This window comes from Aquarana catesbeiana, linkage group LG02 (assembly GCF_042186555.1).
Source record: "Aquarana catesbeiana isolate 2022-GZ linkage group LG02, ASM4218655v1, whole genome shotgun sequence".
Lineage (NCBI taxonomy): Eukaryota > Metazoa > Chordata > Amphibia > Anura > Ranidae > Aquarana > Aquarana catesbeiana.
Window position 1 is genome coordinate 404952801 of NC_133325.1, and position 13720 is coordinate 404966520.

Consider the following 13720-nt stretch of genomic DNA (forward strand, 5'->3'; position numbering starts at 1 on the left):
AATGGGAAAACTGCCAAAAAATAGGTGTCCCAAGCTTGTAGCATCATATTGAGGCTGTAATCGGTGCCAAAGGTGCTTCAACAAAGTATTGAGCAAAGGCTGTGAATACTTACAGAATGTACATGTGATTTTTCTTTTTTTCTTTTTAATACATTTTCAAAGATTTCAAACAAACTTACATAGTTACATAGTTACATAGTAGGTGAGGTTGAAAAAAGACACAAGTCCATCAAGTCCAACCTATGTGTGTGATTATGTGTCAGTATTGCATTGTATATCCCTGTATGTTGTGGTCATTCAGGTGCTTATCTAATAGTTTCTTGAAGCTATCAATGCTCCCCGCTGAGACCACTGCCTGTGGAAGGGAATTCCACATCCTTGCCGCTCTTACAGTAAAGAACCCTCTACGTAGTTTAAGATTAAACCTCTTTTCTTCTAATTTTAATGAGTGGCCACGAGTCATTGTGGGGGTATTGTTTGTAGAATTTTGAGGAAAATAATTAATTTAATCCATTTTGGAATAAGGCTGTAACATAACAAAATGTGGAAAAAAGTGAAGCGCTGTGAATACTTTCAGATGCGCTGTAAATGCCTAGAACAAATGCTAACTGTGTTTAAACCTACTCCTGTCCCCTTCTAAATTCTATCCTAACTACCCTGTGAAATAAGCTTATACTTACCGGTTTCTGAGGGTGCTCCTGTCCGGTCACTTGACTGGCTCCCATTGGCGGCTTCAGAGAAGGAACAGCTGATAACTAATGCCCCATAATAAGCATATGAGTATATTGTAAAGCGCTGCGTAAGCTGTTGGTGCTATATAAATCCTGTATAATAATCTCTGGAGAGACCTGAAAATGGCTGTGCACCTACGCTCCCCATCCAACCTGATGAAGCTTGAGAGGTCCTGCAAAGAAGAATAGGAAAAATTGCCCAAAAATAGGTGTGCTAAGCTTTTAGCATCATACTCAAAAAGATCGGGGCTGCAGTTAGTGCCAAAGGTACTTCCACAAAGTACTGAGCAAAGGCTGTGAATACTTCCCTACATGGGATTTTTCTCGTTTTTTTTATTTTTAATAAATTTGCAAAGATTTCAAACAGACTTCTTTCACGTTGTCATTATGGGGTATTGTTTGTAGAATTTTGAGGAAAATAATGAATTTAATCCATTTTGGAATAAGGCTGTAACATAACAAAAAGGGAAAGTGGAAAGAGTGAAACTCTGTAAATACTTTCCGGATGCACTGTATATATAAGGAGGCTGCGGAAAAACTATAATATTTATCTCCGATTGTTAATTGTTTAATATTAAAGTAGAGGTGCACAATTTTGTGGTTACTTAGCACAGTGGTATAATATAGGTATGATTAAAATATATACAGGAATATACAATAATAAAAAAATCCACAGTGATCCTAAAACAAATCCATCAAAGCAACATATCTCATATTAATTGGCATATGTAGTAACTTTTTTTTGCACAAACCAACATTTTAACCGAAGAGTCCTGCACATATGTACAAAGAGGAGACGGTAGTGTAGGGCAACAGGCATAAGTTCTAACTGTTGCAAACTCAAAGGATCCAATAGGATTGTTTCAGGAGACTTTGAAATATCCTTGTTTCAGGCTCGTAAGGTCTGGCAAATGGCTATCGCCTCCATAGCGGTTTGGAGATCAGGGTCAGTGCAAGAAAAAATAAGAATTGGCAAGAATATCCAGGCTTTTTAGCAAATGGATCCATCACCATTTCTTGACAAAAGCCTCCTTAAAAAAGGTATTGGTCACTCAATATGATTAGGAGTGGAAAATAACTTGCAAGGGAGGACCCACTACCATACAAAGCTGTTTGCAGTAACAAGTGTACTGAAGAGCTTTCGACAGTGGGGACGTTTATGAGAGCCCAGACTGGTAGCAGAGGATGCAGGCAAAGGTTGCTTAATTTCCAAACATGTACAGAAGCTCAGCTAGAGAGGGAGAGCACACACGGAAAAGTTTGATAAGCTTGGAGTGGTTGCAACTGAGCTTAGGTGGAGGAAAGCGCGCACTGCGCACATGTGCAGCTTGAAAGGCCTGGAACAGCCTCAAAGGGGTTGAGGGGCCAGTATTTCTTGCTGAGACCCCAAAAAAAAAAAAAAAAAAAAAACCCTACAGCTGCATGGATAATAGGAGGAGTTGCAGCATTTGAAATAGGAGCAGCACTGTAATGTTCTATTTAGAAGATTTGGAATTGCATTGGGGGATTTTTGAAAAATGTTGCTAAAGGTATACTTAAACTTTAAGCCTGGAAGTTATGTCAGCCGACTGAGCCTCCTCAGGTACTACATCATCCAAAGTGGATAGATTAGATTCCTCATAATCCTGAGTAGTATGTAAAAAAAGCAGCTGCAGGCAAATCTAAGACAGCCTCTGAAGGAGTAGAAATACACCTGTGTTCTGAGTGTGCAACTATGGCAGTTCTGAGTTTTCCCCCTGGATGATGTAAAGGAGACTCCAAAGATGATGTGAACTCCAGCAGGGAAAAATGATCCATGCTGTTGGGCCTATAGGTGGAACACTGTAAGCTGCCCTGGAGCTAATAGTGGATTAAGAGCTGGAAAGGCTCCCCCCCCCCCCCCCCCCCCTTCTTTACCTTTGTGTACACTTATATTCAACCAGACAACCTTTGAACAGTGGCCCTTTTCTGGCCCTTCGGGCATTATATCACTAACTGACACCAATGATGGGGCACCATTCCTCTCACCGACACCATTAACCTCCCTGGCAGTATGATTATTTCAGATTTTTGATGCTCAAAGCGGTACAATGTTTTGCATAGAAATTTGGCGTTTCATATTGTAGGTCTGTAATTTTTAGGAAACAAGAGTCTAGTAGACATCCCGGGTATGGTAAAGTTTGAAACATGAAATCATAATATAATAAATAACTATAAATATTTATAACAATATAATAATAAAAATTATTTAATGTAATCAAATCAAAAACACTGAAATTTGCTCAGTTGCAGAATTGTTGCTGTCATTACTTTCAGTGTTTGATGACGAATTTCCCCACAAATCACTATCGCTCAATTCTGCAAGTGATGCCAATTTATTATCGCTGTTTTCTAGCTGGTCTAAAACTGCTTTTTGATGTAAAGGGATGCTTTTTGGTTGCTATAGACAATCTCCAGTTTCCAGGCAGAAAGAACAGTATTTATAATACAAAACTGCATGCAGGGCACTGGACAAACCACTAGGGACAAAAGGGATGCGAAATAATTTGATACGGTAATGCAATCTGTAAGATTACAGTGTACTGTATATGTATTGTGCTTTTCACTTTTTGAATTTGGCGCCATGCTCCGTCCCCGTGCGTCGCAACGCTTGCAGGGAACGGAGCTTGGCACTGTGGTAGATCCGGTGGAGGATACGGCTCGCACACAGAGTGGGGAGACATCGCAGGATCCTGGGGACAAGACAAGTAACTTTGCCTGGACCCTGCGATGCGATCCCGAGTGTGGCTCGGGGTTACTACTTTTGGTACTGAATCCACCCCGAGCCACACTCAGGATTACCGCCAGGGAGGTAATGGGGCACTATACCACCAACTGACACCAATGATGGGGCACCATTCCTCTTACTGACACCATCAATAGGGCACTATTCCACCAACTGACAGCAATGAGGGGGCACCATTGCATGGGGGACGGGTCTTCTGGTGGAGAGAAGGGCAGTGCTCTGACTCCCTCCTTAGCGATCAGTGTCCCAAAAGCAATCAGGACCGAACCTGTGGTACGGAGACCCCAGGGACCTAGCCGCAGGTACGAGAGAAGTCGCTAAGTGCACAAATGAGGTCCACACTTAGTGCACGGTGGGAACCCATTCTGTCACTGGGATTGAGGCGACAGAAAAATGCTGGACTGGTGGATCGGGACACAGGCAGATCAGCAGATTGCGGGTGCAATGCAGTACACTTGTCAGGGTAAGCTGTCTGCTTGTACCTTGTACAAGCAGGCAGTTACATGATGAAAACAGGTGGAACATGTAATATATTCCCAAAGGTGAACTTATCCTTCAATGAGATCTATCATTCCTGTGTGCCTGCCAGAAATTGTTAGGAATACAGTATCCTCGTCACTTCTTACGAACTGGACAGAAAGCAAAACAATCTTTTCTTACGTAAACTGCTACCTCTATCATCTCCTACGTATTAGCCCCGTTCACATTGGCGCGATTTGACAGATCAAATCGTATGTCAAATCGGAGCCTATTGCCGGCAATAGGTGCATCCCAATTGGTGCGACAGACATTGCGGCGTCACACGGATTAACAAAAGTAGTTCCTGCACTACTTTTGGCAACTTTGGGGGCGATTTCATTAGACTGAAATGCGGCTTTGAAATCAAAGCCATGTTCAGTGTGAACGAGGGCTTAGAGATGAATGTATGTTAAAATGTGTGAAACCCAGCTTGGGTGACAATGGCTGCCTCCATAGATATAATGGAGGGGGCCAGGGACAGAAAAATGTGTTTTTCACAGAATTACCGGGTGGAAACAAAGCCCAAAAAAACCTTAAGCAGCCACAACATCAAGGGTTGGCAGGCTGCAATATATAAAATTTTAGCTTTTAACTAACTGTTCAGCATCCAGAGCATCTAAAATCAGTTCTGGGTAGTCAGGGCATTTAATAACTAAGCTAAGGGCACTTACTTGCAATAAACCTCAACAATCTAGTCATTAGCTTTTTCTTCCCCTAACAGCCTGTCTGGAAGCTTTAAATTACTGCACGTTTGCTTCATGACCTATATTAGGCATCAAATCCTAAAGGAAATCTGTCAGAAACATGTAGGCTTTGATTGCAGTCCTCTCCCATTCGGATGCTCTGATTTCTATAATTTGAATCGCTAACCCCAAACATATGTGCAGATATGGATATCTGATTTTCCTGAACTACATACTTTATTATTAACCACTTACGGACCGCCCGACGTCGTTATACATCGACTGTTTGAAGAGGGATATCGTTATGGCAGCAACCAGCTGCCATAACCCCGGTATCCTCTTCTTCAGCGGGCGGTCCGCTTTCAGATAAAAGTGGTCTCTGCAGCAGATTTGCCACGAGATCACTTTTATCAGCGGCAGGGGAGGACATTGAAACGTCACTTCCGCTTATAGCTCTTAAGCACTTGCCGACCGCCCACCGTCAAATGACGGCTGAGCAGAGCGGCTCTCGTTCTGGGTGGACATCATTTGACAGCCTCCTAGAGCAACCATTCTTGCACGCCCCTGATCTGTGTAAAGAGCTCTTTAACCATGCGATCGGCTGTGTCCAATCACAGACGGTCACATGTAAACACGGAGATGCCGGTAATCAGCGCTCCTCGCCTCACACTGACAGTGTGAGGAAAGGAGAGCCGATCAGCGGCATCTCCTCACAGGGGACAGCTAGGTATGTAATCAGGGCACTGATCAGCAGTACCCTGATTAGAATTAAGTGCCCACAAGTGCCAGCAATCAGTGGCCATTAGTGATGCCAGCCAGTGCTGGCTATCAGTGCTGCCCATAAGTGCAGCATATTCATGGCTCCTCATCAGTGCAGCCTATCAGTGCTGCCTCATCAGTGCCCATAAGTGAAGGAGAAAAAATTACTTATTTACACAATTTACTGACAGAAACTAAGAAAAACTTTATTTTTCCAAATTTGTGGTCTTTTTTAAAATTTTTTATTTTATAGGAAAAATTTAAAAACCCAGGGGTGATTAAATACCACCAAAAGAAAGCTCTATTGGTGTGAAGAAAATGATAAAATTTTCACATGGTTACAGTGTAGGATGACCGTGCAATTGTCAAAGTGTGACAGCGCTAAAAGCTGAAAAATGGCCAGGGCAGGAAGTGCCCTGTAATGAGGTGGTTAAAGAGACATTTTTTCTTTTTGATTTTTTTTTAATTGCATTTTAGTGTAAATATGAGATCTGAGGTCTTTTTGAACCCAGATCTCATATTTAAGAGGTCCTGTCATGCTTTTTTTCTATTAATTCTTTGCAATAAGAATAAAAGTGACACAATTTTCTTTCTTTTTTTTTTTTTTTAAAGAACAGTGTAAAAAAAAACTAAAAAGGTAAAATTAATAAGAAAAGAAAAATTCTTTAAAATGCACCCTGTCCCACCGAGCTCGTGTGCAGAAGCAAACGCATACGTGAGTAGCGGCCGCATATGAAAACTGTGTTCAAACCACACGTGATGTATCGCCGCGATCAGTAGAGCGAGAGCAATAATTCTAGCCTTAGACCTCCTCTATAACTCAAAACATGCAACCTGTAGAATTTTTTAAACGTTGCATACGGAGATTTTTAAGGGTAAAAGTTTGTTGGCATTCCATGAGCGGGCGCAACTTTGAAGCGTGACATGTTGGGTATCAATTTACTTAGCGTAACATCTTTCACATTAAAAAAAACTGGGCTAACTTTACTGTTAAAAAGTTGGTGATCAATTTCCACGCAACAAGTCTTTTAAAATCCACCACTGCGCTCCTGTGCAAGACCAAAAATTACCTAAAGCTGCCGACTTGTATAAAATGATATGTAAATAATATTTAAAATAGAAATAGTGGCGCTATATATCACATAGATAATGTTACCAAAAAAAAAAAATATATATATATATATATATATATATATATATATATATATATATATATATATATATATATATATATATATATATATAAAAATAAAATAACTAAATGAATGAAATGAATCACCAACTAGTGCTACTAAACACGAACAATGAATAAATATAATGTCCGTGATAGTTCCAAACAAGTTCCCCCTCCAATGATGAACGGGAGAGCATTAAACTCATAAACATAAATTAATTAAAACATAAATGAGTGATTAAAAATGTTGAATAATGGTGCTCATAATGATGACATCAATCTGTGCAATATTATATGGAAAAATATACGCTGTGTACTGGTTGGTTGAGACTACCTTGCGCTGCTGAGGATCCAACGAGGGGAAGGGTGAGGTCTAAACACTGCATCCCGGGTCCGCCGTTGCCACAGCTTGTTACATGGGGCTTACTTTTTATGCCTTAAATAATTGGAAGAGTGTGAGTACAATGATTGAAGACCCTGTGTGTATTTTAATAAATGTTTTCTATGGTATCATGCTATTGGAAGCATTGTTTCTTTTCATGTGGATACATCTCCTCACAATGAGTATTGATGTAAATTGAAGAACTTCACTTGCCTTGATCACAATTTCATTTATCTTGATCAGCCCCGGGGGGCTGTGTTATTGCCTATATGCCAAGCATGAGAGTGCAAGGCAATATTTTGTGGTGAGTGCGGCTCCATAAGAGTGGATCACAATCACAATCGGTGTGGTGGAAGAAAGTTTTATTGCATAGGAAGATTGCTTTATTCACTCTTTTGACACACAGTACTTTGCATGGACTTTTTTCATAATTTTTCCATATAATATTGCACGGATTGAGGTCATCATTATTAGCACCATTATTCAACATTTTTTATCACTTATTTACTTTTTAATTAATTTATGTTTATGAGTTTACTGCTCTCCTGTTCATCATTGGAGGGGGAACTTGTTTGGAACTATCACGGACATTATATTTATTCATAGTTTGGGTTTAGTAGCACTAGTTGGTGATTCATTTCATTCATTTAGTTATTTTATTTTTATTTTTGGTAACATTGTATCTAACTAAATGAATCACCAACTAGTGCTACTAAACCCAAACAATGAAAAAATATAATGTCCGTGATAGCTGTTAGCTGTTGTCTTATTTTTTCAAATCAAAAAAGTGTATTTTTTCCAAAAAAAGTGCACTTGTAAGACCGCTGCTCAAATACGGTGTGACAAAAAGTATTGCACTGACCGCCATTTTATGCTCTAGAGTGTTAGAAAAAAAATTATAATGTTTGGGGGTTCTAAGTAATTGTCTAGCAAAAAAAAAAAAAGATTTTTAACTTGTAAACAAGTCTGAAAAATAAGCCCGGTCTTACAGTGGTTAATATTTTACAGGATTTATATAGCGCCAACGGTTTGTGCAGAGCCTTACAATATAAAGGGAGACAGTACAGCAACAATACAATTTAATACAAGAGGGTTAGAAGGGCTGCCCATGTATTTACAGCCAGACCTTTTGTTTCAACTAAAATAAATATTCTATTAAGATTACAAATGCATTTAATATATTTTAAGCATGTTATTTACCTACAAAAAGTTTTCCTTTGTAGAGATATGCAAGAGCCCTGAGACTGCTGCTGCTCCCACCTTGGATGTGATGTCAGCAGCCCCGGCAGACTCAAAGCCGTCACTTAACTGACACTCTATGGTATTCTTCCAGCCCCACAAGCAATGGCTACATAAAAGGTTATGTAAAGAGGTGAGGGATGGCGATGTTGAATCAGTATAGACATTCCCAGAAAAGGAGGAGGGTAGCACATACAGGGAAAAAAAAAAAAAGGGGGGGGGGGGCATGCTAGGGAATAGACTGGTCAAATTTATTTTCTTAGCAAGTTCATTGCACTTTGCAATTTATGAAAGCAAAACACTGCAAGTAAGCAAGTGAAACACTTGGATTTCCCTTTGTGTTTACCTGCAACTTTTTAAGTTGGTGACAGGGTCTCTTTGAAACAATCACTTGGCAGTCAGATTGTATAATGTCTGACCTTGATGGTTAGCTTTAAAAAAAATACTAGGATAGTGTGCTATTCCTCAAAGGACTGGACTAGTCAGAGCAGATGTACAGTGGTGGAAGTGATACACATGCAGGTGCAAATCCTCTAGTGACAGATGGGAAAGACAGGATTGGCACAGGCAAAAGGAACCCATATTGAAATGAAGCCACAGAAAATCCTGGAGATGGGTTCCTAGATAAATAGGTGACAAGATGATGACTCCAGCTTAAAAAAAAGGGTTGCTTTCTCAAAAAAACAATTCATGCTTTTAATATGTCTTTTTAGTTATACACTGGTAAAGATGATTATATAATGATAAAAGTATTGGAAAGACCAGATTTTAAATCTGGGCTTTCCTATGCAAGCAGTTTAGGAACATGATGCAGCTTTCAATACCAGTTTGAAGGCATATCCCAGAATCCTGCACTGTATTATTGACATTATCCCCCACTATTTTCAACAGAAAGGGGCATTCATAGTAAATCTTGGATTTGATTTTCCACTGGCATAGTAGGAAAGCAGGGGAGCACGTATTTACAGAAAACTCGCTTCCAATTCATAAATAAACCCTAAACCAACATAATTAGTTGGCCGGGACCAAGCCTAACAGAGGAGAGAGAAAAAGGTGGGAAGAGATGAATAGATGATGGAAGTAAAGAGACACAAATGGGCTATAGTGAAAAGGTGGGAAGAGATGAATAGATGATGGAAGTAAAGAGAAACAAATGGGCTATAGTGAAAATAAACTAGGAAATGAAATAAGAAAGGAGATAAAAAGCCACCACTTAACTTAATATACAGTCTGCAACTAAACAGTCAAATGTAATGTTGCAAGAAACAAGAAGTGTTGTAAACCTCATATGCATTTCTCCAATACATGCACCATATGCATCATTTCTTCAATACATGCACCATTTTATAGTTTATGTAAAAGTCCAAACTGCTGTATTATTACCTCTGTATTCTCATCTCTAAGCCGGTCACAGCTCTCTGAAAACCTCTGGTTCATGGGCCTGTCTATGGACCAGAGCTCAAGAGGTGGAGTCATGACATCACTGGCCCCACGTCCCCGCTGTACACACTAGCGCTGGCTTAGCAGCGCACATGTCACTCCCTGCTGGGAGGTAGAGCCAGTGATGTCACGACTCCACCACCCACAGACCGAAGATTTCCAGAGAGCTGTGACAGACTTAAAGATGACAATACAGAGGTAATACAGCAGTTTGGATTATTACATAAACTATAAAATGGCGCATGTATTGGAGAAATGATGCATATGAGGTTTACAAGCATTTAAAATGAAACACTCTTATATTCAGGCTGGGGCAGTAGGCCACACGCACCCTTCACTCATGCTCATGCACGAGTCTTCCTCTGCATGTCAGTCAGTCCAAGGGGAGGGGGCATGGGGCCTTTTTTTTTTTGCATGTGTCGGATTTTTTTTCCCAGTAGCAAAGCGGGGAGGATTACAGATGACAAACTGCCCACAAAGTTGTGTGGCTTTGCCGATTTAGCTAAGATGTTCAGTTTAATTTTTGTTATCTGGGTTTACAACCACTTTAAGGCACGTTGGCAGACACAACTGAAATAATACAGTACATTTATTTAACAGAGCAACAAAACCAAACAGAATTACAACACAGGCATAAAACGTCTGGTTAACAACAATAAAAGTAAAACATGGAGCTTTACTGTATAAAACTACCCCACATTAAGAAAAAAAGGCACTAGCCGATACCCAAACATGACCAAAAGTGTCACCTGCTGGTCTAGTAAACATTTTTGTTAAAGGTTATTTAACATTTTGTAATTTTAAACAAAACAGAAGTTAAACTTTAAGACCCCTTTCACACTGTGCCGCCACCGGCGTCAGCGCCGATTTACCGTCGTTTTAGCACCGCTGCTATTCGTCCGCTAGGGGGAGGTTTTAACCTCCCTCTAGCGGCTGAAAGGGGGTTAAATCCCGCAAAATGCCGCTCCTGCGGCGGTATCGCAGTGATGCCCCACTGATTTCAATGGGGAGCAGCGGTGAGTTCACCGCTCCTTCACCACTCCAAAGAAGCTGCTGGCAGGACTTTTTCTGATGCCCTGCCAGCACACCCTCGGGCTTTCACACTAGAGTGAATGGAGCAGCTGTTTTAGGGCGGTTTGCAGGCGCTAATTTTAACACTATAGTGCCTGCAAAAGCTCCAGTGTGAAAGGGATCTTACACACTTCACAATTAATCACATTCAGGAAAATTGAAAGGGCAGAACGTCAGGAAGCGGGTTTCGCTGGAATGTAGCTGGCATGTTCATAAACCGCTGTACAGCTCCACCATTCTTCTCCACCCATTCATTTAAAGTGTAGCGTTTTGATGACTTCCTTCCATGCCTAGGGTAATTCCTATAAGACAATAAAAAATAAATAAATAAATTGAAGGCTGTCTGAACAACTCATATACCACCACCAGCTCAATTAGAAATTGTATTCTGAAAACATACAAAGTGCTTAAAGTAGAACTAATTTTTTTATACACTCTGAAATTGCAAGTTTAAAACTGTGCATGCGCATGTTCAAAACTGTGTCCTGTTACAATTTCAGAAAGTTTTTAAGGCACTGTATGTGTCTGCAAGGCAGCTGGAAAAAAGTATTCATACCCCTTGAAATTTTCCACATTTTGTCATGTTACAACCAAAAACATAAATGTATTTTATTGGGATTTTATGTGATAGACCAACACAAAGTGGCACATAATTGTGAAGTGGAAGGAAAATAAATGGTTTTCATTTTTTACAAATAAATATGTAAAAAGTGTGGTACGCATTTGTATTCAGCCCCCCTGAGTCAATACTTCGTAGAACCACCTTCTTCTGCAATTACAGCTGCAAGTCTTTTTGGAGATGTCTCTACCAGCTTTGCACATCTTGAAAGAGACATTTTTGCCCATTCTTCTTTGCAAAATAGCTCAAGATCTGTCAGATTGGATGGAGAGCGTATCAACAGCAATTTTTATGTCCTGCCGCAGATTTTCATATGGATTTAGGTCTGGACTTTGACTGGGCCATGCTAACACATGTATATGCTTTGATCTAAACCATTCCATTGTAGCTCTGGCTGTATGTTTAGGGTCGTTGTCCTGCTGGAAGGTGAACCTCCGCCCCAGTCTCAAGTTTTTTTTTTTGCAGACTTCAACAGATTTTCTTCTAAGATTGCCCTGTAGTTGGCTCCATCTTCCCATCAACTCTGACCAGCTTCCCTGTCACTGCTGAAGAAAAGCATTCCCACAGCATGCTGCTGCCACCACCATGTTTCATGGTGGGGATGGTGTGTTCAGGGTGATGTGCAATGTTAGTTTTCCGCCACACATAGCGTTTTGCCTTTAGGCCAAAAAGTTCAAATTTGGTTTCATTTGACCAGAGCACCTTCTTCCACATGTTTGCTGTGTCCCCCACATGGCTTCTCGCAAACTGCAAATGGGACTTCTTATGGTTTTCTCCCAATAATGGCGTTGTTCTTCCCACTCTTCCATGAAGGCCAGATTTGTGGAGTGCACAACTAATAGTTGTTCTCCCACCTGAGCTGTGGATCTCTGCAGATCCTCCAGAGTTACCATGGGCCTCTTGGCTGCTTCTCCGATTAATTCTCTCCTTGCCCGGCCTGACAGTTTAGGTGGACAGCCATGTCTTAGGTTTGCAGTTGTGCCATACTTTTTCCATTTTCGGATGATGGGTTGAACAGTGCTCCATGAGATGTTCAAAGCTTGGAATATTTTTTTTTATTAACCTAACCCTGCTTTAAACTTTTCCACAACTTTATCCCTGACCTGTCTGGTGTGTCCCTTGGCCTTCATGATGTCGTTTGTTCATTAAGGTTGTCTAAGAAACCTCTGAGGGCTTAACAGAACAGCTGTATTTATACTGAGATTAAATTACACACAGATGGATTCTATTTACCTTTTAGGTGACTTCTGAAGGCAATTGGTTCCACTAGATTTTAGTTAGGTGCATCAGAGTAGAGAGGGTTGAATACAAATGCATGCCACACTTTTCAGATATTTTTTGTAAAAAAATTTGAAAACCATTTATTATTTTGCTTTCACTTCACAATTATGTGCCACTCTGTTGGTCCATCACATAAAATCCCAATAAAATAAATTAACGTTTTTGGTTGTAACATGAGCAAATGTGGAAAATTTCAAGGGGTATGAATACTTTTTCAAAGCACTGTATTTTTGACCTCTTGGTTTGAGCTTTGAAATCTGCGCATCTCAGCAGGAAGGCTCCATGCGCACAAGACAGTTTCAAAGCCAGTTTTAGAGGAGTTTTGCCTTTTTTTTTTCGGCCTCGAAGCCCCTTAATGTTAGCCTATGCTAACACATGCGCACACAAGAGTTTAGAGGCAGGGGCATTTAGAGGCCACTGTCAGTGCATTCAAAAGCAGCAGTGTTTTGGCAGAAAAAACTCCTGATGCACTTAAATGTGTGTAATCGTATCTAAAGGCTCTTATGCTTTAGGCATGTCAAGCGCTTGAGTATTCATTCATTTCAATGGCCATAGTAAATTAATATGCGGGCTAATAAATTAACTACTTCAGCTCTGGAAGGTTTTACCCCCTTCCTGACCAGGCCATTTTTTTTCGATACGGCATTGCGTTGCTTTAACTGACAATTGCGCAATCGTGAGAGGTTGTACCCAAATAAAATTTATGTCCTTTTTCCCCCCACAAATAGAGCTCTTTTGGTTGTTTTTGATCACCTCTGCGGTTTTTATTTTTTTGCGCTATAAACAAAAAAAAAGACTGAGGCTCGGTTCACACTGGGGCGACTTGGGATCCGACTTGTACGCCCTCAAGTCGCCCCAAGTCGCTCCAGAAATAGTTTCAATGGGAGTTAACGCTAGCGTCTTAATAGACACTACTGAAGTCGCTCCGACTTCAGAGCGTACTCCCTGTACTACTTTGATCCGACTTTGATCCGACTTCAGCCTATTGACTATCATTGAAGTCGGATCAAAGTCGGATCGCCGTCTCGCATGATCCGACTTCGGCATGCGACTTGTGC

General features: G+C 40.6%; 1 protein-coding gene across 1 annotated transcript in view; it reads right to left on the reverse strand.

The window, feature by feature from the left end:
• Positions 1 to 10262: 10262 nt before the first annotated feature.
• The window catches only part of S100PBP (S100P binding protein), a 105361-nt gene continuing 101903 nt past the window's right edge, over positions 10263 to 13720 (reverse strand). Inside the window, exon 6 of the mRNA XM_073615346.1 lies at positions 10263 to 11064. Coding sequence (XP_073471447.1) covers positions 10911 to 11064 — 154 coding nt within the window. The 3' untranslated portion in view covers positions 10263 to 10910. The remainder of the gene's footprint in view (positions 11065 to 13720) is intronic.